We start from the raw sequence: 23262 nt of genomic DNA, 5'->3' as shown, positions 1-23262 counted from the left end.
AATTGCAGGTTAGTTTTGGGTATATGTGCTGGTCTCAAAAGCCAGAAACACTTTCCCCTTCAAATGAGTTGAGCATCTATGCATTTTGTGAAATATTGGCACAGGATAATTTGCTGTGCATTGACACAGTTTCTGTATGAGTAGTTAAGCTTCAGTAACTGGACTTCTGCACTGGATTCTAAATAGCATAAGGAAATGACTGGTATTACAGAGCAGGTTTAGTAAAGTAAGCTCTAGATCAACCAATAGCATTCATTAGAGTAGAGAAAGCACAGTAAAAAATCAGATCTGTAGTGAGTATTTCAAGATTTGATGAGAAGTGGGAAAAATATATGTCTGTTCTCTATCTGGAGAAGGGGAGAAGCTGACCAGTGTCAGGGGTTCCGTTGTTTGCTGCTCTCAAGCATCTCACACATTTCTGAAGGTGTCTTTCCCTGTTCCAGGGAAACCCAGACCAAACAGATCTATCCACAAAGACTGAACTTATTCTCTTCCTTGCTTTTCCTGTTGTTCTTTGTGATTGTATCCACACAGAGCTCACCACTTTCTGCCTCTACTGAAGGACTTAATATCACCTGCTCTTCATCCTCAAAATGCACACCCACTAGTCTCCCTCCAACAAGATCATGAGTTCTGATTACAGGCAGACAGTGCCTGTGCTCACACTTCCAGAGGAAATTCCATGCCTTTGGAGAAACAATGGGTGGGATGTGATGTGGTGAGCAGTCTGTGACAGTTTTGGTAGTAAAGCAAGGAGTAGTTTTAACACAGATCTCACTGAAGGACATCAGGAGTCTGCCTTATACTCACTCTTGTGTGGTACAGGTGATCTAAGACTGCTCTTACATTACAGCAACATCCCAGAGCTAGCTACGTACATGGGCTGTCCCACAGGCAGCACAACTGAGCTTAGTCAGCAGCCAAAGCACTGCTTGCTGACTGCACTTAAAGGCTTCTAAAAAGTGGCTCCTCAGGTTAAAAGGAAGCACACACACCTAATACTTTCTTGCAGTTTCTGGTTCTGTTCATTGTCCTTCAATTTCTTCTATTTTATCATCACTAAAGTTGGTGTTTCTCATTGTGCAATGTTGTGACATGCTGGGATTTCATACCACAGCTTCGTCATCTCATCAGTTATTTTTAGTAGTGGTGCACAACTTACAAAAAACAAGATGTGGCTGTCCCCTGAGCTTCCATTGAACCTTGTGGAGAAGTTCACCCAGTACAGTGGAGCAGGGTAGGAACACAACAGGTGAAGCCTAGAAACATTTTTGTTCCAAGGTTTTAATGAAACACTGCACAAATTAGTAAAGTGATGTCTTCAAGCAGAACAAGTTCAGTGCCTGAACCCTACTCAGTTTCTGGATGAGCACATGCTGAGCCAATTAAAAGGCTTCTGCACAAAATGGACTTAACATATAAACCCATCCTTGGTTTAATAGAAAATTTTTTTTCTATTTTTCATTACTGTTATACCTGGTTATTCAAGATTTTGAAACCAGTCCCTTTCCTGACACATCTGAGGCCACTATGCTCTGGCATGAAGGAGTTGGCCCCTTCTGTTACCATTTGTCTTATACCTTACACCCACTCTAGATTGCTGAAGATTCAGGTACAATAGAAGATGCTATCTAAATACCAAATGCAATAAACACTGTGTTAAACAACACTAGAAAATGGAGGAAATTATAATTCTATACCTAACTATATTCTATTCTATAATAATATTTCTGACTCCTACAGATAACTGTATACAGCACTACCCTGAAGACAAGTTTTCCCCCTTTTTTGAGGGATACTATTTTCCTTTATCTTTTATTTAGAGAGAAAAAATAATATTAAAGTACTAACCACACAGTGGTGAAAGATGGCATTTGGATGATTTATCTAGCAGAATATAAGAAAAGCTGTTTAATTTTTAATATATGTAATTAGCACAAAAGTAGTAGTAATCAGACTTATATAGGATCTTAGCACAAAAATAAATGAGTAACCAAAACAGATGATTTAAGATCTGCAACTTGTCCAGCTGTAGCTGTTCTTACCCATTTAGCATCCCCGAAGCAGAGAATGGCCTTCTGCATCCATCAACACACTGAGTGTGCTAAAAGGAACAGTTTAGCCTGTGCATTTTTTTTCTCATCAAATGCATTTTCCACCAAAATAAAGGTAGTCCAGGAAGGCTTCATTTTTTATCAATTTTGGTATAGAAATCTCTCAATGTTTTTTCTGCATAATAACAGACAAAAAACATCTATGCAGTGATGGACAGTTTCTGGCTGCAAGAAATTTTCCAGGAAAAATTAAAGCAAATTTTATAAATGGTTTTGAAGTGGCTCAGCACTGAATTACTGTAGCACTTACAGCACCAGAATATGCTATAATAGAGAAGAAAGAAACCTGTTTTTAAAGCATATACCACTTTTCATTAGTGGCTTTCATTGTTTATTATTTATAATTCTTAATTAATGTGTCAGTCTTATTCATTCACTCATTTTCATTTTAAAAAAGACTTCAATATATACTAAATTTTGCATAATCCCACAAGGTCAAATCAGTATTTTGAACATCTTTCAATGTAAAATTCCTTCTCTGAAGGCAAATGAATAATGTTGTTGTAGGCTTGTACTGTACAAGTAGTATGCATTTTGATAGATGTCTATAGAATTGTGAGTGTCCAGCACTTCTGTAATATGAAGACTGTAACCCATGAAAACACATTTATATTACTATAAGTGTAAAGATATAAAAAGACAGCTGAGTGAACAATATCTTTAAAAATCCATCTCGCTCTTTCTTAACCTGGGATCTAGCAAAGAACCTAAGTGGATGGATTTTGGATGATTCCAAAATGTCTTAAAATACCTGGATGATTTAAAGTTTTGTGAAAGGGATCTTTTCCCTAAGAAAAGTTTTGTGAAAAACAAAGTGTAGGGTCAGTATAAAGGAATACTTTGCTGAAGCCCCTATGTGTGTGGTTTATCTTCTTTCCACATTCCTACATAGAAAAGAACTGGTATTTCTTGATCTTCACATTCTCTAACTGTGCCCTCTCACTGTGATGAAGTTTAGGAAGGGATTAGTGACCCCATATTCAGTGACGGAGATCTATCATTTTCATTAGGCAACATTGGTCAAAGTTCTGCTGTTGTGAAAGCTCCCTAGTTCAGTTTATGCCCTATCTTGTTGCTGGAAAGACTAAATGCAATGGCCAATTCTAAAGTATCTGGATATAGAAGTGATTGTGTCAATTTTATTTTTTCTTTCACCACTCTAATTTTCTTTCTGCATCCCCTAATGACATCCCTAAACATTTTCTGAGTTGCTTGCCCCCTTTCCCAGATGATATATCCTCTTTTTTTCTCCTTAGTTTCTTCAAAAGCTCTCTGCCCAGACAGGTCAATTGTCTTTTTATACTGACTCATCTTTTGACACAAAAGGATAGCCTGCTCCTGCATCTTCAAGATTTCTTTCTTGAAGTATGATTTCATTCTTGAGGTCTATTCTTCCTGGACCTAATTTTTTTTTTTTTTAAGGGCTGCTTCCTAAGGTACTCTCTGATCACCATCCTAAATAAGCTGAAGTTTGCTTTCCAGAAGTCCAGTGTAGAAGTTTTGTTGATGCCTGTCTTTGTTTCACCATTGAAAAGCAATATTTTATGATCACTGTATCCCAGACAGCCTCTGACCACCACATCTCCCACCAATCCTTTCCTGTCTGTAAACAGAAGGGCTAATGGAGCCTCACCTCTGGCTAGTGATCTTGAAACGTCCTCCAGCTGCTTATGGAATAATATATCCACCTCTTCATCCTGGTTGGGTGGTCTATAACAGACTCCCACTAGGATGTCTGCCTTGTTGGCTTTCCCCCTGATCCTTACCTGTAGGCACCCAACCTCATCACCATCGACCTCAACTTCTGTCATGTCAAGAGACTCCCCAATGTACAGAGCCACCCCACCACCTCTCCTTCCTCACCCATCCCTTTAAAAAGCCTGTGACCATCCATTGAAGCACTCCAGTCATGGGAGGCATCCCACCATGTTTCTGTGGTGGCTGCTGTGTCATAGCTTTCCTTCTGTACCAGGGCTTCCAGCTCCTCTTGTTTGTTGCCCATGCTGGGTACACTAGTGTACATGCACTTCAGCTGGGCTGATTTCACCCCAGACTCTGGCTTACCACCCTTAGGCTCATCTCTGAAGAGCCTGATTTCATCCTCTTGCCCCTTCAAATCTAGTTTAAAGGCCTCCCAGTCAGCCCTGACAATTCATGGGCTAGAATCCTTTTGCCCTTTTTAGATGGAGCCCGTCTGACTCTAGCAGGCCCGGTGCTGTAAAAATTGTCTTATGATCAAAAAACTCAAAATTGTGCTCATAACACCAGCCCTCAAACCACTTATTGATAACATGGGTTTTCCTGTTCCTTTCATCATTCATCTCTGCTACAGAAGGAACTGAGAAGAGCACTGCCTGCACTCCTGTCCCATCAACCAATAGACCCAGAGCTTTGAAGTCCTTTTTAATTACCCTGGCACCCTTCTTATCAACATCATCATTGCCAACTTGGACAACCAGCATTGGGTAATACATACACTTAACCACAAGTGTGGAAAATTCTATTTCTGTGTGTCTTAAAACAAGAAGCACAGAGGAAGCTTAGGACTAATGCAATGAGAACTGGATTCTAACAAAAACCTGCTCTTGATTATCAAATATTAATTTTTTAATGGTTTCTACTTACTGCAATTTCTTACTTGCAGTGCATATGGAGGGGCATGCAGCTGCTCTGTCTGACAGCTCCAGATGGACCCATTTTTGAGTCATCTGCATGGAGGGAAAAAGGTGACCAGAAGGGTTTTAAAAATGAAACAAAGTCTACAAATTCCCATTAAGAGGAAAGAGAACACTCAAGCCTTTAGTCAGAAAAGAAGGGGGGGGTGCAGAGGTCAAAGAGTTTCTGTTTCATTGACAAATTACTTCCTGTGAGTATGGTGGCTTCCATTTTATGTCATTAAAACTAACAAAAGAGTCAGTGACTTGACATCATCTTGTCCTTTAATGTACCCATGGATAATTTACTCTTTCCCAGGTCAGGAAATTGAAGCCAGCACTTCCATTATTAGAATGAATATAATACAAGTATAGATCTATGGTCAGAGCCGAGGGAATTTAAGCATATACATTCTAAATTTTCTTAGTATTAAAGTTTCACTTTTCCTAAAGCTTATCTTGATATACATGTTCAGAACATTTTCTTTCCCAGACCCTTGTGAAGTGTTCAGCTAATAGTTTGGATTTTTACAAAATTTGCACCTACTAGCCTGAGCTGTCTATAAAACATAACTATGCCTTCCAAAATGACCTGTAGTTCGGATTTCTTTCTGCTGAACAAGTTGATCGTTGGTGTATATATAAATGTCTGGGCTCAGAAAATAATAACTGGTTATAATGTGTCCAAAATCCCTGTTTTGGATTTTTCCTACTGAGTGCTTTAATCACTAAATTCTAAATACATGCACCCTTTCCATTTTTGAAATTCATAAATTCAGGAATCTTGAGCTTATTCTATTGCACTAAATCAACATCAATGACTGAGATGTAGTGTTTCCCTGCATTAGTATCTAATAACTTGGTACCCTATTACGAGACTGGAAGCAGGACATGGTTATTTGCAACCATTTGTGACTCTTCTACCCTGAATAAAAACTGTCCACCATAGTACTTTACAATATTCATTATTAAAATAGCAAACACAAAGTCAAAAATTTCAAAATAAAATGATTATAAGTAAAAATTTATTACATTTTATCTAACATAAAATATAACTCTTTCATTCCGTGCTCTGAACTAAAATGTTTTGTGTTGGTTGTTTTTTTTTTTGTTTTGTTTTTTTGTTTGTTTGGTTTTGTTTGTTTTTGTTTGTTTTTGTTTGTTTTTGTTTGTTTGTTTGTTTTGTATGATTTCAGGTAGAAAACTTCCCATAAAAGAGAAATTGTACTTTCTAGATAGAGATTAAGATTACTTCTTCACCATGACATTATTTATGAAACATCATACCAGATTGTATGTGAAATGAAAGACTAAACTTCAATGCCATTTAAAATGAAGATCACAACTGTGGATTAAAATAGAGATATAAACTACATATGTAGCACTACTACTGTGAGCTACTTATGACATAAAATTGCAAAACATTTCATTCCCTTGCCTAGTTTACCACCTGAGTCATAGGCACATCCACCCATTGGTGCCACATACCTTTTTCAGTTTAATGACTCCTTCCTGGGTGTACTCATCTGTCGTGATGTCAAACAAGTTTCCTCCATCTCCTGGAACTATGTTGTACTCAATTTCTGCATTTTTCCCAGAATCAGGGTCCACAGCTCTGATCCGTCCAATAGCAGAACCAACATGAGAGGTCTCAGGTACTTTTAAATGGAAGATACCTGTGACAAAGTGGTAGACAGTCATTCTTGTGATTTCTTGGTAATTTACACAGGTATTTCTGATTAAAATAATGAAGCCTGTGCAAAATAAAAAGACTTAAATAATATAATTAAAATTAGGAGATTAAAATAACAAAAGTTGTGAAAAAGATATTCCAATTTTATCGATTGACTTCCTCTAGAATCTAGATTTTGTCCATTGTAACTGTAAAGGCCTTGGCATCAATATCTCTTATCTGTATTTCTATCTTTAATTTTTCACAAGTGATTGACTCTCTTTTGAATTAAATTGTACTTACAGATAGTACGTGTTTGCAAGCACTTTCCTCCTCTTTTTTTGGAGGGGTTTTTTGTTTGGTTTTGTTTGTTTTTGGTTTGGTGTATTTTGTTCCTTTGTTTTTGTTTTGTTTTAGTTTGGTTTTGTAGCAAATATATTTATAACTTTCACATTGACTGGAAGGAAGAATTCAGTGGAAAAAAGTTTCCACCCATTTCTTTAAAATTCAGCATTATAAATGAATGTACAACTTCTTTTGGAAGAGATGTAGTTCATACATGAGCCACCAGAGGGTGCTCTTATTAAAATTTCAGAGCTAAACAATTTTTAGCTTAGAACACCTTTACTTACAGATTATTTACTAAAAGTTATGATTAAAAAAAGAAAAAGAAAAAAAAAGTTGAACAATTTTAAAATAAGTATTGCTACTGACATGCGAGGAGAAAATAGTTTCATTCAGGGGAACAGCTCTGTTGGAAAATGCTAGACATAACAGTTAATAGAGCTAAATGAAAAAGTTCAAAGTACTTTGAGGCAACCTTGGTTACAGCAACAGCAGTAGCAGCAGGTCTGGGCTTGTAACATGGTGCCCTGATTTATTTCACTGCTCCTGAAGTGCCCATATTTATTCCTCGTTTAGCTGCACCTCTCTCTGGAGCTGTTACTTGGCCCAGCTGCCAGTGAACACCTCCATAGCCCAGAGCCAGTATTTACAGTGGGCAGGCAGAGCTCACCTTTCTTCAGGTAGCAGTCTCTGCTGCCAAAACTGCCAGCTACTTTTGGAGCTGGTTTTGAGCCCAGGACATTTGATTCACTTCATCCTGTCCCTCAACAAAGCTAGCCCCATCATTTTATTTCCCTTGGTCCATTTTGTTTCCCTGGGTCAGTGCTCCACAGCTCTCGCAGAGCAGCCCCTGCAGAAAGCATCCGCAGTGGCCTGCTCGGTTCTGCTGCATGTAACACGTGGGAGGAAATTTGCACCTCTTTTTCAGCAGAATTGCAGGACAGGAAACTGTGACCACTGGGAGGCACAGGGGGATGTCTCAGAGATTTCCACCCGGCAGTGGTTCAGCCGCACATCACAAAATGAGGCTCTGAGAAGCTGTATATTGTGTAACAGCAGGATAAATGACTTTTGCATTCAGCTGCTGAATTAAACAGCAGATGCTGCTCCCTGTCTTTATCTCCTTACAACGCATGCTGCGTCAGCTTTTTCAGCTTTACAGTCTTTTCAGGTGACGAAGAAATTACATTAGCACTGCTGGATTAGGAAAAAGCTCAGTGTTTCGTGAGCTAGTCATGCAGGCTATGATACCTATAAAATTGTCTGCTCGATTGTCGCTGAAAAAATGTCCTTTGTTTGCTTTCCCCCTCTGCCCGTCAGTATGCAAAGTATACCAGAAAGCAAAATTTGCCTTTTTTTTTTAGAGAAAATCCCCATAAGTAAAGTAATCTTGTGCCTGTATTAACTTCTGGACATCACAGTGTGCAGGTTTCTATTACCCTTTGACTGAGCTACTAAACATTGAGCAATTATCATTTTGCTACTTTTCTTTCCAAGAGAACACACTAAAAGAAGCTGTACTTCTTAGTGTTCTTCAAACAGCAGGAAAGGATTATTATGACACAAAATGGTGTCATGACAAGATAGTCTCAGCTATTTCTTAGCTGTACTTCAGTGATTCTGAGTATAGAATAAAATTTCAACATGGTATTCATGATACAATCACAAATCATCCTATTATGTAATGTCATTTACAAACACGTGTATTACTGGGTCTCTGTTATGCAAGTTATGCAAAAAAGAGACCAGAAAGACCTTTACCTACATTTGAATCTTGTATTAAGCTTCCATAACATAGTCCCAGCCCTGATGTCAGGATCTTTTACAGGCATTTATATCGGAAAACGGAAGCCATTGCTGAAGCAATTGCTGTTTACATTCACAAATTTAGTGAAAATGAAATGTAAGAACCTATGGTCATAGATTTTTACATCTTTGACAAATTGATCTATTTTTACTGATCTGAAGATCACTCAGATTCATTAAAACAAAAATTTCCCTATAAAATATTGTACCTGGCTGAAAAGCATATAGAACTTAAATAAAGTCAAAGAAAGACTAAATTACTAATTTCTCATCTTTAGGCTTTTATCAGTTATTTTCAGTGACCTGGAATTTAATCATTTCCAGAAATTCAACAGCAATAAAGATGGGGTCATTCAGACTAATTTGAACTCTGAAGCAGTCTTCAACCCTGCAAGAGTCGGATTTCTGAAGATGTAGTATGTAATTACAGTGCCATTGTCCTCCTGTAATATTATCTTCACAGCACATGGAAGCTGTTCTACTGTGACAACTTGCTTTCAGAATAAAATAAATGAAAACGAATAATGTATATTGCTGCTAGCTTGCAGAAAAACGTCAAGAGAATATAGTATATAGCATGAAACCACCCTCATTCCTTTCTTCCCCTCCCTCAAATAATAGAATCCTAGAATCATAGAATATGTTGAGCTGGAAGGGACCCATCAGGAGCACTGACTACAACTCCTGACCCTGCACAAGACACCCTGAAAACCACACCATGTGCCTGAAAGTGTTGTCCAAACACTTCTTGAATTCAGACAGGCTCAGTCTCTGTAGGGAGGACATTTGAAATGATCAATATGAACTATACATCAGATGGGATAGAAAGACAGTTTTGTAGATTTTATTTTTCTGTTTCCAGCAGATATTCCTTCTTGCTGTGGACTTGCTATGACAGTTTAGCATTATTCATTTTTTATTGTCCAGTTTGCCTGTATACATTACTACCTCCATTTGCTCTAGAGGTATATTGAAACAGGTCTGAGTAATAGCCTTTTACTCCCAAAGGTCCTGAAAACCTTGTTCTCTTCAGCTTCCAGGAATGATGGAACAAGCACCTCAGACAAACTTTTGCAGCAGCTGGTTACGCTGTGCAAATAGTTCTGTCAAATATTGTTGATGTGACTTCTCTGCCAACAAAAATCTTTCTTCTACTTACATAAATCTATTTTAAATCTGTTTTCTAAGTTTGTTCCTGTCTTTCAGTATGTACCAAAGGAGAAAGCCCTCACTTTCCTCAAACTGCAGTACAAAACTGGACTCTGCAACTAGCTCCCTCCTTTGCTGATTTTAGTCACATATATTGCATGCAAGTTGGGATATTTTCATGTATAGGAAAGCTGGTAGTAATAAATATTTCTTAGGCAGGTCTTTCTGTTTCATGTTGAGCGGCATCAGTGAGGATGATAAAAATAAATGAGTGATGATGCTGTTGAAAGCTTTTAAGCTGAAATAACTGACAGGGCTAATTACTTGGCCCCAAAATCATTCAGGAAAATGTTAGAGGTGAGCTAACAATTCATACACGCTGCCTCTTAGTTTCTAAAACAAAGATGGTTCCAAAGTGCACAGCAGGAAGAAATCAGAGCTAAGTGACAGGTAATCAGTCATATTGACTGAAATACAGCACACATTTACAGTTCCTCTGACGTGATTAGATTAGTTTTAGTTTTTAAGGCTCAAAAGTGGTTTGATTTTTACTTATAAAGATGTTAGGTGCTTTTCTGTTTGTTTTCTACTTACAAATAAGGTGGGTTTTTTTGTTGTTTCTCCATACTTGAAGATTACACCATCATTTACTGAAAGCTTTTCAGGTCTGATAGGAATAGCACCATCATTGCTTCTCATCAGCAAAACAACCATTAAGAAATAACCCAGGTTAACATCAAAGGACTTGAGCTAAATGCATAATGGCCTTCAGTCAAACAGCTGCAAATGTTATTTGATCATTTTTTCCTAATCTGTCACCATACTTCTACTGTGCAAGAATCTTCTCCCCTGAATTTTCTTTGTAGTTTTTTCAGCTTTCTGGCAGTTGTCAATGTATTGCATTCCAGTGGATCATAATAGCATGATTCTTAAAGGCAAAAACACTTAAATAGAAGAATTTATCTCTCTTTCCTCTTAGTATTTAATGTTTTCTCAGGAAAAAAAAGCAAAACAAAACAAACAAAACACCAAACAAACAAACAAACAAAACAAAAAACCCCAAACAACAAAACCCAAACACAAGAGACAGTGTATTGTAACATTCTTGTAAAATTTAATTACCAAGGTATTTAAATTTTTATCCTGGCCCGGGTTGTAAAGACACTGATTTACGTCTGTTTAGGAAGAATCATAAGACAACAGTTCATATTTTCTCACTGGTGTTTTGACTGCAGTGTAATAGCCAAAAGAAAGTATAATGTAAATATATAAGCGTATACTCAATATATTAAACCTACAACAGCTACAGATAATCAGCCTAATAAATAGCAGCATCTGATGCATATGCTCCTAAAACTAGGGAGGTGTGATTTATTACAGCAGTGAGATGTATTCGTGCCTTTCCTGGATGTGGCTCTGTGCCCTGCAGAAGGGCTGGGACATTGTGTGGGGAAAAAAAAGCTAGGCTTTGTCACCATGTGCGTGATGCAGGTCAAGCATGATCTGGGATGTGCTTGTAAAGCTGTGGAAAGGCTCCTTCCAGTCTTTAACCCACTGCTCTGAGTGAGGGCTTACGGCCTCATTAGATATAACACAACCATGCTTAAAAATGTCTGGTTCTCTTCTGTGGATTCCAAAATCCACACCTAGAAAAATGTATTTCCCAGTGCTGTAGAGATTGTGGATGTCCAAGGGTCACTAGTACTTTAACGGAAAACGAGCAGAAACAAAAACCATTTTGAGTTTGATCCTACCCTAGTTAAGGATAATCCACATGATGTAGCTTCCCCAGAGCTGGCAGTTCCTGAGCCAGAACTCTATCACCCCCTGAGGTGAGCTAGCAGACTGTGTTTTTGAAGCCATTCTCCTTCCACCTCCCTAAAGGGAAAATGATGTTTATTATATTGGTATAATTTTTGTATACTAAAATATTCAGTATCATAATTTGCTGTTTTGTTGTTTTTTTTTTTTTTTTTTTTCCTACTGATAAGGTATTGTTGTCATATAGCTCTCTAAAAATAAACCTCCCCATTGCATGTCAGAGAATAATTCCAAAGACGTTAATATCCCTCTTATTGGAGCAAGGGTTCAGGAAATGGGAAATGCCAGTTTACTTTTATTATCTAAAGATGGTCAAGCCCACAGCTTTTGCCTTCAAAGTGTTCTGTTGTTGCAGAGAGAATACTTGTTGCAAGAGAAAGTATACTCTGTTTAACAACATAATGTAGAAATAATTATAGAAGCAGTTGTTTGGAGCCACACACACTCAGATGTGTGTCCTAATACTGACGCAAGAATAATACTTAATCTTCTTTGAGGATCTTAAATCATCTTTGTATGGTAGCATAGTTTTACTAAGAGGGGAAGAAAATGCTCAGTTCTAGAAATTCCTTCAGTTTAGAAAGAAGAGTTTCTTCCATACAATATGGAGTTCCCATATTCCAACTGGCTGAGGAGAACTAATTAAATTCCCGAGTAACTGCTTTAATCCTAATGTTATTGTTGTGTATGAAAGATCCCACGTTTATCACGTCCTCTTTTTGTGAAAAATCTGACTTTGCCAATGCATTCACATATTAGACAGTGTAGCTTTCTGTAACTCTGAGAGTTTATGTGAAAAACCAGTTCCACATGATCAGTTTCATGTATCATAACCAATGATTATGTATCATAACTAATGAAGAATTGTTATACTAATATTCAGTCTACTAATTTGAAATTATTGCCAAAAAAATAATCCAATGATAGAAATATTTTTGGGGGAGTATAATCCAAAAGCTTGAATCAATTGTTTAGTATGTAAATTACATAGTGGTTATAAGGAATTATCAATTTGTAACATGACTTATAGATGGAAAAAAGTTTTCAGGAGAAGATGTCTTTCCTTTTTCAGAATCTCAAGCAGCATGTAATTGGCATTTATCAGGTAGGTCGGTTGCTAATATTCCGGTGATCACACCATCACCATGAAGTAAATCAATACACGTATTCCCGCTATAAAATTTAAATTGAAAGGTACATCCAAAACATTAACATGATAAAGAGTACATTTTTAAGGATGGGACATAGAGTTTGTAATGCTCTGCTTAACATCCCTGCTTCTTTAATATCTTGCTGGAGCCTTTTCATATTTTCTTTATCACTCTGGCACAAGATATAACAACACAACATTGACTACAATTCATTCTCTCTTAAGAATATGGTCAAACCATTTACTTTAGGATCTAAGCCAGGTGCTCTAAATCATTTGTATTGGAAGAATAATTTTTCTCTCCATCAACTAAGGAAATTAAGTTCCTATCTTAAGTGTTCCATGTCACAGCTCAGTTATATCCCTAAAATCACCTAAACAAAGCATGCTTAACATCTGTATTACTCAAAAAGCTCCTTGTGAAGACTTTATTTTTACATACTCTTTGGGTACATTTAATGTACTTTTTCCCCCTAAACTCGATATTACTTTTCTTCCCCATGCAGGCACAGGCTGAGGCCAAACATTATTACTTTTAAAGATGAAATTGTGAAATCATCAAGTACAAGTTCATAATAGTTTATTACAGTTTGTTTTAAGTTTTGGTTTGCTCTATGAAGTTTTCTTAAATGCTTGTGATTTAGTGCATGATATAGATATGAAAATAGTGATACAATAGGATAGCAATTGCATATTTTGCATTTGTATTCTTTTATACTTTATAGAAAGTATGCTCAACTTATCACAAGTGATATTTATGTTTTACAATTAAAGTGTTTAAAGTAAGCTCTCTCTATAAATACTTCTCATTTTGCAATGAAATGCAAAAGTAGTGAGTGCTAAATTACAGGTCCTTCTCTTGTGAGCACTAGGCTATCACACTTACAAATTCAACAAATTTTCCATAGAAGCCACCGAGAAAGAAATAACTTTCATGAATTCAAGAAAAAAACTTAAAAATATATACTCTAGAATATTCCTGTTATTTTCTTTTTATTTTTAGAGCTTTCTCTGTGCAAATATACTAAAGAAGTATTTTGGACTCACAGAAAACAGTTACAAACTGCTTGGTATCTTCAACTCAGCTCCTACTGCTGTCACTAGGAACATGTGGATTGGTGCAAGCACTTGGGCATCCCATGTAATGCTTTTACAAGGAGTGGAGCATTGCTGAAAGTCTGAATACAACTGTGGTTCTTAGATATTTTTGAAAATCATAATTGCGATTATAATTAGATAATTAAATATGATCTGTTTCACTTTAGGTTACCTTGTAGTTTCCAAATTTTCAGAAAGTAAGCTCATTATGGTTAGAAGCAGAAAGGATATGTTGATTTCTTACTTGGATGGAAGACCTCAGGGAAAAAGGCAGATGCTGCCAGAGCGGATAGTGACACAGCAAGTGACACTGTTGTCAGTGAGTCACTTTGGAACCAATTCTCAAAGCATTGCAAGACAACCCCATGCTGTTAAATCTGTAGCCTTAGCTACTTTTCAGTATCAGAGTAGGCGGAGATGCATGGGGCTTTCAAGACATACCAAGGTTACTGAGTGTAATTTCATGCATCCAATCTAAATACTCTCTGTGTATTGAATGAATAATTTCTTCATCACTCCCCACAGAAAACCCATTGTAGTGTAATAAATGACATGATTCCTGCCAAAGGTTGTTGAATTTCTATGAACTGTATTTATTTGCACCTTCTCTACATAAAGTAGCAGATGTAAAATACCATTATTAATGATAATAATCTACTATGATGATAATTATAGTGTTTAAAAACAATTTACCTAATCTTTCCATTAATGATCAATTACCACTTAGAGATGATAGGAGGGAAATGAATTAACAACAGAATGTTATGACAAATAGATAATAGTTTACTTCTAACCACTATTGTGCTCATTTGTGTTTCTTGAACTATTGTTTACAGCGCAATCAGAGCATTGCATTTAGCCAGTGAGAAATTACCTATATTTTTCATCGGCTGTGTAGTAATATAAAGAAATAGCTATACTTGGGCTTATGCTCTGGTTTGCAGCTAAGAATTCAGTCTCTCAGTTTAGACCTTTAAACCGGTTTTTTGTTTCATTCAATATATACTTCAAACACTCCTCAGATAACCTTTACTACTTTACTACTTATGCGAGAGAGATAAAAAACAGTGTAAGCGCAGCAGACAAAGAATTTGCTAAACGTTTAGTCTGCAGAATATCTCCCCCTCCAGTTTATTTCTCAGTTTTCTTCCAATTAGTATGCTTTGGTTGGGAATTTAGTTATTCAGTCTGAATAAAATGATTCACCCTTCAAGATGCTTTATGATTAAGAACATGCAACAGTGACAGCCACAAAAAAGAGATGTTTCCATAGAGTTTTTACTAAGGTTACACGCACCTTGGGGGGAAAATCAGTTGTCATGAAAAGTGCGTGAAGAATTCTGATATGGAAAAGAATAAGAAAAAAGTTTAAGAGAAAGTTGGCATAAGCATAAATAGAAATTTTTACAGAAGTTAAAATTTAACTCCTTTATGTTGGATACACACAAATAATGATAGAAGGCTACCTAACTGTGGTGTACTGTGACCCAAAGAGGGCTGCATGGCCTGGATTGTAAAGCATAGGCTCAAACAAGCTACAAAAGTACAAAGAAATTTCATATACCAGCCGTACTCTGTGGCCCAGAAGCCAGCCAATATAAATGGCCTAATTCCATGTTATTAAATTCTTTTACCCACACCAAAATAGGTCAATTTCATGGAAAGTGACTGCAGAAAATAGTTCCTGATCTATATTAATTTCTCCAAATGACCTGAATTTTTCAGAGGAAGCTTTACTTGGTGGTCAAAACTGTGGTCTGGACTGTTCTAAGACTAACAGTACAGACAACGTAAATCTTCAGATATTCTCGTGTCCTTTTTTTTGCTTTGAAAAGCAAAATGTAATGAGCCGTTGTATATCTTTTGATCTATGTAAATACACCATTATTTCACTGATTAAATGGTGGTGCAGGGAAAATAAAAATACAGAGCCTTTTTTATGACTACCTTCAAATGTGTAACACAAGTGAGTGAAATAGAAACAGCAGGCAAGAGTCACTGAGCTGTGTGACAGGGTAGTGGCCTAAACAAGTAAGATGAAGAGGTAGAGAGTTTATCTGGGATGGTGAGGACTCATGATTTCAGTATAGCAAAATATGGAGAAACTGAGAGCTGGAAGTGATTCACCAAAGGATAAATTCTTTTTGCAGTGCTACTGGGAAAGAAAGAAAATTACTTGTGGAGTTGAAGGAGGATATGGCCACAATCTAGTTACACAATGTAAATGTGATCAAGGATAAATATGTGTCTCTCACAGGAGAGTGGAAACAAGAGTACTTGTTGAAAATAAGGATATACAGGATGAGGAAGAAAGAGAGGCTAAAGGAGGATGAGACAGGTGAGAAAGAAATGCAAATAGTACAGAGGTGTGAGACTTGGAAAGAACCCGGAGTAAAGGGGAGCTGCCCTTGGTTCTCCTCTAATTCCTGTAAAAGCCTTGTGCAAATACTGGTCAGCTGGTATTTATTATTGTACTGATTTGACTGTAGTTTTACTGATGCTAAAGCAGTAGTGAGTCAAAGGCATTGCAATCCAAAATAGGTGTTGTTTTTGTGATTGGCTTGCAACTGTATGAGCCCATTTCTGGGACCTTTGCACTCCTATCTTCCATCACTGTTTGAAATGGTTGGTTAAAGTATATGCTTAACTCAAAAATGAAGTTTTAATTTACTCAAAACTCACAGGTAAATTAAAATCAGACTCGCATAAGATTTTCTGACATTAAACAATATAAGATCGGTTAGCAAGACCAAGCTGGTGCTTTTTTCCTTGTATGTCTTATGGCATAGATATTAGAAAACTAAAGATGGAGAAAATCAGGATTTTACCTTCCCTCCTTTTCTGATTCAAAGCAAGTTCTGGCTCAGTCTCACAACTAATCTCTGCCTGCAGGCTACTCTGAAATGAATCTGTCCACCTGTCCTGTGCAGGTATCTCCCAATTGGTATAACATAAGTAATTAGTCGCTGGAACTGAATTAGGGCATCTTGTCTGCCAGGCAAATTCTTTAATCAATGAAAGATGAACTAATTTTCATTCTGAGGGCCAACAAAGATGCAAGTGCTGTATATAAAGCACAACTTTTAACAGAAGTACCGAGGGAAGTTGTACTTCCATATCTAAATTACAAGGAGTAGAACAACTTCCCAGAAATTCGTTCAGACTTGTTAAAATGCTTAATTAGGCAGATCTGAACCTTAATCCTGAGTTAGTTCTCTAACTAAAGAAAAGCAAGTAAGCTTTCTGATTCTAAATTGTCCAAATAAGGAGGGAATAAATCTTCCTCACTTATTTTTAAATCAAATCTCTGCCTTCATGATTTAAATTTTTTAGATTAGTGAACAGAATAATTTATTATTCATACGATCTTTTTTTGTAGATTTCTAGTGCACTACTGGATGGGATCTGTGTTGCATTCTTTTGAAATCTTTAAAAGTAGATACTATTGTCTCTCATAACCCACTTATCCAAAGCAATGGATTAAAATATTTTCCTTTCTATCTCTTGTGGACCAGAAAACCTCTTGTTTGCATTCTGCTTCTGAACCAATTTTTCAATATAATCTGAGCTAGACTTGTTCAAAGCCACTTGAATAGAATCAACCACATTTAATTTACTGAGTTAAAAACTGACCAGCTTTAATGTAGTAAAACTTAGGATAATTAATGCATGTGCAGTTTCTGTGATGTACCAAGCTTCCAATAATATATAAATAAGTAACGATGATAAGAATTTTCAATGTACAAAGTGTGTATGCATAAATATATATAGGCAGGCTATTCCTGGTTCAGCACTTAGTTGTTCTTTCTTTTTGAATACTTCTACAGACTGTCATACTTGACAGTACACATATTAAAATAAGCTGCAAAACAATAAATAATCACAGAAAATAAATGCAATCTAAAACATAATAATATGCAAAGCCTATTCCTAATATATAATACATAATATGTCTATATAATAGATCATCCAGTAAGTAGATCATTCAAGTGCCATGCCAAGGTTATATAACTAAGTGAATAAAGGGCTAGTTTGTGTTTTCATAAGTATTTTTCACTTACACTGAAATTCCTGAAATTGCATAAATGAAAGATGTTTTCCTGTTTGTTTCTGAATTGTCTATTTTATGAACTTTTCTCTCTAAGATTACTGTTTCCTCTAATGTTCCCAGTAGAGGATTTAATACATTCTGTGGAATGCACTGTACTGGCCACTGGTGAAATCCAAATCCAATTACCTGCAAACTCCTACAGTATGGACTGATGTGCAAGGTCATAAGAATGATCCTTCAACCTTGTTTTATTTAAGGTGTCACTACCAAAAAGATGAATAGTTGAGTGTCTGTTTCCAAACATGTTAGCATTTCTGGAAATTTGCCATGCTCTTTTATGCAAACTATCTTGATAGATTTCACTGAGATACTTTTGGAAAGACCAATGACAGCAAAAAAAAATTGGCCCTTGTGATATCTAGGCCTTGCTCTACAGCTGTCTGAATATTTTAAATGTGGTTGCAAAGCAGCCCTGTGATAATGGTTTCTGGCCATCAGAGATGTATTTTTTTTTTAAAGCTAAGACATTTTTAAAGCTAGACAAAATTCAAGTACTGAGTTCAAACCTTAATTAAAATCTCTGTTATTAAAAAAATCTTTTAATCATGTTCTCACAAAATTTACTTCTGTTAGCTGGAAGTGATGTGATAAAATATAGCTTTATCCGAATAGTTATTTTGAGTTCAAAAAAGCAAATTCAGGAGGTGTCACCGAAAAAAATACACACCTTAAAAAGAAACCAAAGTTATTGCTGACTTCATAAGACACTTGAAATGGTCTTTTATTTGCTGATATCAAAATAACAACAGTATAAATTTGAAAATTCAATTGGATTTCTTCTATGTCAGGGCCATATTCTCTAAAAGCATATCTATGTCATATTAAAATAAAATGACATACTATCCCTTTGACTAAAATGATTCACATGTGCTTTTATTGCTCAACATATAAGAGTTTATTTCTCTAAATTGCTTTCACACTCACTCTGTCAGCAGTGAACAAAAGAAAGAGACTGGGAAACTGAAGCATAATAAACTTACAAAATATGAATCCACCACTTCACTTAATTGGTTTGATTCCATAAAGCATAATTTATACCAACTAATTATACAGTTTTTGTCATTTAAATGTTGAAGTAAATATAACCCATCCATTCCTTCTTGAAGCATATTTTAAGAATTGGACACAAGCCATTGCAGTCCTGGCAGCTTGCTCAGACTGGTCCACTGCTTGATGAGTTATGGGTTAGCCCATTAGCTTTCAGGAATGATGTGCTGAAATATCTTTTTACTTAGCCAGCTGTCATGCATAAAAGTAGCTGAGAGAGAAAGGCCATCAGTCCCCTTCTGGACCAGGATTCATACATACATGTGCACAGCTTTTGACCACTCTTCTCTACTCAAAGGCACTGTTGTGTTATACCAAATTTTTATTCAATTGCTTGAACATTGCTGTTATGATAGGAAAAGTTACTTTTTCAGTCTTTGTTTTACTTTTTTTATTTTTTTTTTCCTCTTGGTTTGGTAAAAATCAAATTTTGGTATGAAATATTTTTTTTAATATTTACAAAAAAATTCTATCTTTAACAATGAAACATGCACAACAATGCAGAAATCTGCTGTACTAAAGAAGAGCCAGGGAAGACAGAAAACACTTCTGGAAATAAATTGTTATTATAAAATTATTCAGGTTAATTTTTTCCTACAACTTTTAAAGAAAATATCCGTTTACTGAAGTGTCAGTTTTCTGAAATGTGGGCCAATAGATACCTGCAGGTCAAACAACTCTGACAGAAATATGTGTTTAGAGGTTTCCTCTCTGTTACACTGCTCATTACTAGGAGACATGCAAGGTGGGAGTTCCCCACTGAATACGTTCAAAAGCACAGTTTCTAAATAAAAAATTCCATGTTCAGCAGGATAGTCAGTGGTTTTTCATCACTGAATGCTGATAACCCATCCAAACCTGCCTGTCTCCTTAAAGGACCCTCAATGAGATGAAGGTGTTTCGTGATACCTTTTTTTTGCAAGCTTGTAATGTATTATTTATCAATGTAGGTCCTTCCAAATATTAATAATATATATCCTCCTACTTCTGCTTTGAAAACCCTTTTTTTCTCCAGCTTTACTAAGTTCAGAAAATAAATTTAAACTTTATCTTGTGAAATTTAATATTGCCTTATTTGATTAGGTGATCTATAGCATAAGTTCTTTGGCATAAGTCCATTGCAAAACTATGGTCCTGATTATGTGACATAAAAATCTTAACCCTGCAGCAGTTTGTGTTAAAGAACCTTTAGTCCTTTTTTTCAGTCTACACTTCCTGGATTTGTTGACCAATGAGGAGCAATGGGATACTGGAGATCTCAATCCCAGCAGCACCTCGGGGTCCTGACCTCTTGCCAGGCCTGAATTTGGCACCCACACAGATTGGATTTTAAAGACTTATTTTTTCACGTAAACTAAAATTCTGCACAAGTATCCTTTTAGTTATGGTAGTCAAGCAAATGGCAAACTCCATTTCCAGACAGTTAATTACTCTGAATAATTTCAATGCTTTCAAGAGAAAAAAAAGGAAAATACAGTTGCTGTGTTCAAAATATAATTCATACTCAATTTTTTCTCACATAGTTATTTTGTTTAGATGCAATTAGCCTTGTGTGTCTGTGAATTTCAGGCACACTGCACATCATCTCATATACTGCTTAACCAAACAGGGCTGGCTAAGTAAATCCCCATTGATTGAGACTGTCTCCTGTAACATACGCAAAAAAAAAAAAAGCTATACCAATACACTGGAGTCCCCACACTGACATTTTCGCTTGTAAGCCATGTTAAGTGTTTGTTATTTTCAATATCAACACAAATCTCCAATCTTATTCTCTTCTGTTTTGTTGAGAGTCGCTGCTGTAATTTGTCCTTTGTGACATTTGATATAATAGAAAGAAAAGGTTTTCAACCTCACTAACATGCAAAGTACAGGACAAGCTTGGTCTCTTGTGTGTGATTTTTTTTCTTCTTCATAGCAACAATTGGGCAAAGATGTCTTAACTGCAATTCGTGCATTAAATGAGACCTGGAGGCTATGTTCTTCAAAGAGGATATATTCTATTTTTTCTCTGTGTCATGAAAACCATCTGACATTATGTAAAACTTGTGCATTTTTTGCACCACCAGAGTAGATGAAAGCATGTAATAAGATATAAAATACTAAGACCCCTAAAAAAGGAAGTAAAATATACAGTTGAAAACCAGAATGGGAGTGAGCACTGGGCACATGAAGCTTGCCAATGTACTGAGTTTTCAGTCTCTAGGCAGTTACATTATTTCCTGTTGCACCCATGGTACCCTTTCAACAGCAAATGTTCCAGCTGAAAGGAAGGAGAAGACTGCAATTGTGGGCAGTTTAACAAGCACTGAGGATGAAGACAGTAGGAATGATGGTACAAAGAGGCTCTCTGGGATAATTTTCTCATTGATCAGGTTTGGATGATCCCACAAGTGCTTTGACAGCATGTCATGAAACTAAAGGGGATACCATGTAAGGTCTGACAAAATAAAGAAGTCTTAGGATTGAAATTTAGGCTAGCAAATTAAACCTGAAGATAAGGACATTCGTAGTAGCATAGTTTGAACTATTCTCACCATGTACAGTCAGGAGAAAAAGATTGAAAGGCAATGCTTTAAATGCCTGGCTGAGAAAAAGCGGTGAGGAGAAGTGACTCACATTATTGGAATGTTGGAGCACTTTTTAAAGAATAAGAAAAATTGCAAAATTCATTTTGGCCATGAGAAAAATAGGTTTAAAAACTTTTCTCTGACTATTGTGATACCTAGTGAAAAGTTCAGGAGAATTTTCAGGTGTTGGAAAGCACAAAATTAGAAAAAAATTGCAAAGGTTTGCAGTTCAGACAAAGGGTGCAGTGATGAGAATTCTGCATTCTTAAATGGAGAATGCTACAAAAGATGATAGCCCAGTAGGAAATGCAGAAGTGGTAGCTCATGCGGGATCAAACTAGGGACCAGTAAAGAGAAGAAAGAAAGCCATAATATAAAGCCAAGGGTTAAAATGGGAACTAGTATAGGTAACTTTAATGACTAATGTTAAAAAAGAATATCAGCATTATACCCATGTTCAATATCTGTGGGAAAGAAGAAAATCAGTCAGGCAGCATGATATCAAGGAGCAAAACATGCAGGATAGTCACAGAAGACTTTAGCAGTGGAAGAATAATGATGGTTGTGAAAGGCATCTTTGTCAACTAAGACTTTAAAAAGAGGACAGTATTAACAGCTATTCTGGAAAAGTTTCCTAGTTAATTTAAATTTTGAAACAACTATAATTAGTTTAAATGTAACATTTGTGCAGGAGCCATAAAAACCAGAATTACAAGATGGTTGCATTCAGTTAAATGAAAAATGAGAAGAAGGTGGAAACAAATAAAACTGAGGCATATTACTATAGAAATTCTGAATGAGATAGCTGAGACTGTTAAATCACTATGGGTGGTGTGGATACTATCTAGGGATATCATTTAGAAGACCCACAGCAAATGCACCTATCCATTAAAAGGCAAATCTGTAAGGGCAAACAACATAGCTAATAAAAGCAAGAGCACATATTTCAAAAAAATGAAGTTGTGTCTCAGAGAGGACAATAGAAAGAACCATAAAACCTGCTTTATCTATAAAACCATAGTAAAGGAGACAAGAAATGAGTTTGAATAAATCTCTCCAAACAAGCTAATAATAATTGTCTTTTAAGACATCTGGAGGCCAAAGCCTGAGAGGAACTGTGTAAAGCCAGCCCAAAACTGAGATACAGAAGTGCTCAGAGAAGATAAGATCACAAATGTAAAACTTATTCCTTTTTTTCTTTTTTTTTCTTTATTTTTAGTACAGAAACATTGGAGATTTTTTTCTATGCTAGAACTTTATAGGGGACTCAGGAGAAGGTTAAATTAGCTATAGAAGCAGTTGTGGAACAAACAGACACAACAGTAACAAATCATTTGGATTAGCTGTTACATGCCCAAGAGCCTGAAGAATGAAATAAGGGAACTATTATGATGTGCAATATTTTGCTTCAAACCACTGTGGCACAAGAAGGCTTGGAGGTATAATATAACACTGATGTTTTTTCCCCCAAAAGTTCTCCAGGGAGTCCAGGGGAGCTAAGGATGGATATGACTGACATGTACAGGCAAAACAGTAGGAGCAGATTTGCTCAACTCAGAGAGAATTTCCCATACTGAAAAAAGAGAAATCAACACAGCTTCTCTAAATAAAGCTGATATTTTGCAGTGCTTTCTGAATTCTTTGAAGAGACTAACATGCAGGCAGATATGTAAAGATGAACTCAAAACAAGTGAGGGGAAGCTGTTTGTTGTAGGATATATGATT

General features: G+C 36.2%; 1 protein-coding gene across 8 annotated transcripts in view; it reads right to left on the bottom strand.

The window, feature by feature from the left end:
* The window catches only part of CDH12 (cadherin 12), a 534486-nt gene that overhangs the window by 43003 nt on the left and 468221 nt on the right, over positions 1 to 23262 (bottom strand). For all 8 annotated transcript variants that reach the window (XM_088170601.1, XM_088170597.1, XM_088170617.1 and 5 more), the window contains one exon: positions 6257 to 6444. In XM_088170601.1, coding sequence (XP_088026727.1) covers positions 6257 to 6444 — 188 coding nt within the window. The remainder of the gene's footprint in view (positions 1 to 6256; positions 6445 to 23262) is intronic.

Source organism: Sturnus vulgaris, chromosome 1 (assembly GCF_052056855.1).
Source record: "Sturnus vulgaris isolate bStuVul1 chromosome 1, bStuVul1.hap1, whole genome shotgun sequence".
Classification (NCBI taxonomy): Eukaryota; Metazoa; Chordata; class Aves; order Passeriformes; family Sturnidae; genus Sturnus; species Sturnus vulgaris.
This window is presented reverse-complemented; position numbering and strand designations above follow the sequence as displayed.